Source organism: Gavialis gangeticus, unplaced genomic scaffold (assembly GCF_001723915.1).
Source record: "Gavialis gangeticus isolate Ggan-Ray unplaced genomic scaffold, GavGan_comp1, whole genome shotgun sequence".
NCBI lineage: Eukaryota > Metazoa > Chordata > Crocodylia > Gavialidae > Gavialis > Gavialis gangeticus.
Window position 1 is genome coordinate 19,883,702 of NW_017729025.1, and position 2,913 is coordinate 19,886,614.

The window sequence follows — 2,913 nt, forward strand, 5'->3', positions numbered from 1 at the left end:
CCCCCCCCCCCCCCATAAATTAACCCTTTTTTCCCCCTGTTTCAAACAAAGTGCCAGAAATCGAATATGTATCAGTTTGCTTAGATGGCTGTTCAGCTGTTTTCCCTGAAGTTTGTTTTGAAAGTGTCTCTCTCTTTCTCCCTCTTTTTAACAGGAAAAAAGCATGTTTCTCCTCTGCTTATTATTAGTTAGATCTATTGGCTTGCAAAGCAAATCTTAGTCGTAATATTTCCTATCTACCCCGAAGGAAAACAGCCCCCTTCCCTTGTTTTTACAACCTATTATTTAATTTGATTTATATAATGTTTTTTGTAGGCTGAGAAAAGTGGAAAAAAATCAGCCAAGTTTTTCATTTTCTTTTGAAGATGTGCCTTTTTCTCCCTGTTTATGTAAGTTTTTACATGCTATCAAATTCCTGTGCTTTTTAAATATTTTGTTTATTTTTAAATGGCTGAGGACCAGGGAAGCGAAGGGATGGATGGCCTTGTCATTGGGGCATTAGTTGTGGACTTGAGATATTCTAGGTACTGTCATGTGCTGTCAGTGTGACGTGGGGCAAGTGGCTTTGGACTTCTTACCTAAATGTAAATTGGGGGAAATAGTACTTTCCAGTGTCCCAAGGTCATTGTAAGGATAATTACATTCCAGATTGTGAGGTTCTTGGATGTACCAGAAATTTAAACTGGGATATTGAGTTTTGCTGTTTGTCTCCTGCATCTGACTGATTTCTTGCCTCCTGCTGTCTGGTAGGTGGTGCTGTAACATTTGCTGTATGGACTCTTGTTCTGTAGCATGGGAGAAGAGGAAGGACTACGCCAAGCACAGTTGCTGGTACGTGATTTTCCCTCCTTAAGTGACAATTCGACAGAAATTGAACAGCCAGACACTATTTTATGATGTAAGCTATCAATTTGAAGGAGAAACAAAAAAAAGTAAAACATTAGGGGGGAATCCTAGAAAAAACTGACCTGAATGATAAGGATTCATCATTTAAGTTTATCACGGTTTCTTTTTGTTCCCATTTTTTAATTCTCATATAGAGCACATTAAGGTAGAGTGAGATTCTCCAGTGTTTGTTATTCCACATACTCTTTCTTATGGTGTTTTCCAGATATCTGTTTGAAAACCAACCTATGGGCAGTAAGGGTCTTATTTCTTATAATAATAATAATAATCCTCAAATATATAAAGCAAGAAAGACAAAAGAGTTAAGGTGGCATACAAGCTTCAGTAGATAGCCTCAATAGGCATTGCTTTCTGAAAGTTTACAGTCCCACATACAAGGGTCTGCATGAGGTCCATGGCTATAATAGAAAGTATTTTCTTCAGTGCAGTAGGTTACAGTGAAGTGCCAGAGACGTGAAGTGTTGATGTAAGTACTCATGATCTGAAAGAGGTGCTAACAGGCCAGCGATGTATTGTTTTTTACTGAATATGAAAAAAAAATGCCTTGGATTTGTCTAGAGCAGTGATTCCCAGGCGTTCCTGGCCCATTGGCAACAAGTAAACTGAGCAGGTATGCTCTGTAGGTTACATCATGCATTGCTCTCTCCCTGGCAACCTAAAGAAACATGTATATAGAATGTAAAATTTCTTGTGGTCATGTGCCCCAGTTAAGGATCACTGACCTAAACAGCAAAAGAACTTGAGAGGCTCTTAAATCTGCCACCTTACCATGTAGTTTTTAAGTCAGTGAAGATGGTTGTTTAGCACGTAAGGAGGAACAAATTAGTCATAAATTGGTGGAATTTTGACTAACTAACCACTCATAAAAGGACATGGGGGAGGAAGGCTCTTTCAAAACTTATGCTCAATGTCCAATGGCAATCAAAAGAAATGCTGAGGTTGGGGTTTACTCAGGGAAGGAGAGAATATTATTGTAAAGGTCATTGTAAAAATGATTCTGTGATTTTTTTTTTAACTTGTTTAGTTTGCTTGCCTCCATCTTGGGGGAAAAAAACAACAAATGTATCAAGGAGACAAATATTTTTATGCAAAGAGATTTAAAACAGCATTTCTCAACCTGTGGGTCATGACCTAAAAGTGGGTCACAAGAGTATATGAAAGGGGTTGCAAACAATCACAGAAAAACTTGGAAAATCCATAGGTTTTTCCTTTTAAAGGAGAAAAACATGGGAAATGATGGGTTTCCTCTTGCAGGCTGGCAGAGTTCCAGCTGGCCAGGGGCTGCTTGGGGCTGGGGGAAATGGGAGGAGGGTCATCAGGCAGAGGGTACCACCTGATATGCACGCACACGCATACCCACGGCAGTTAGGCAGCATAGAGAGCAGCTCCCTGCCGGTAAGTCTGTGGTGAGGCATAGACAGTGTTTTGGGGGGGGACACAGGTGATGCATTGGGAGATGCATGGCCCCCTAGATTTGTGCACCCACGCCAGGCATGGGACTGCAGCCTGGCTGGACCAGTGCAGGCAGGAGCTGGCTCAGTGGCCAGGATCTGACATAGGAGGGCGGAACAGGGTGGTAAGACTGTATAAGGAGTAATGGATGGGGGCGGTGCCATGCTGCCCTCACCTCCACCCACTGCCACCACTCCTCTCAGGCTGTGGCTGTATCCCAGAGAGGAGGTGGGGTGGTGGGCAATCGGAGGGAGCAGCTGTGGCCAGGCCATGGCAGCAGGGTAGAGCCGTGGCCCAGTGTGCAAGCATCTGGCAGCGGGAAGAGGTGGGGGCAGTGCACCCCGTCCCCCCCCAGTCCATAGACCTTTATACCTTCCTTAGAAATCTCTTGTCCCACATTGGCTTTACCTGTAAACTCGTATGACAGTTTTTTAATGTTTTTAAGTTTCTAACTATTGCTTTGCTTTATTTTCCAAGTGAAAGATTCTGAAACTTTTTTGCCATAGTTTTACTTGTGATTTCCAACTTATTAGGTCATTCCATTGTGTTAAAGAG

General features: G+C 42.4%; 1 protein-coding gene across 1 annotated transcript in view; it reads left to right on the forward strand.

The window, feature by feature from the left end:
- Positions 1 to 2,913, forward strand: part of CDCA4 (cell division cycle associated 4) — a 15,417-nt gene that overhangs the window by 4,688 nt on the left and 7,816 nt on the right. Inside the window, exon 2 of the mRNA XM_019518474.1 lies at positions 750 to 831. Within this exon, the coding sequence (XP_019374019.1) occupies positions 793 to 831 (39 nt within the window). The 5' untranslated portion in view covers positions 750 to 792. The remainder of the gene's footprint in view (positions 1 to 749; positions 832 to 2,913) is intronic.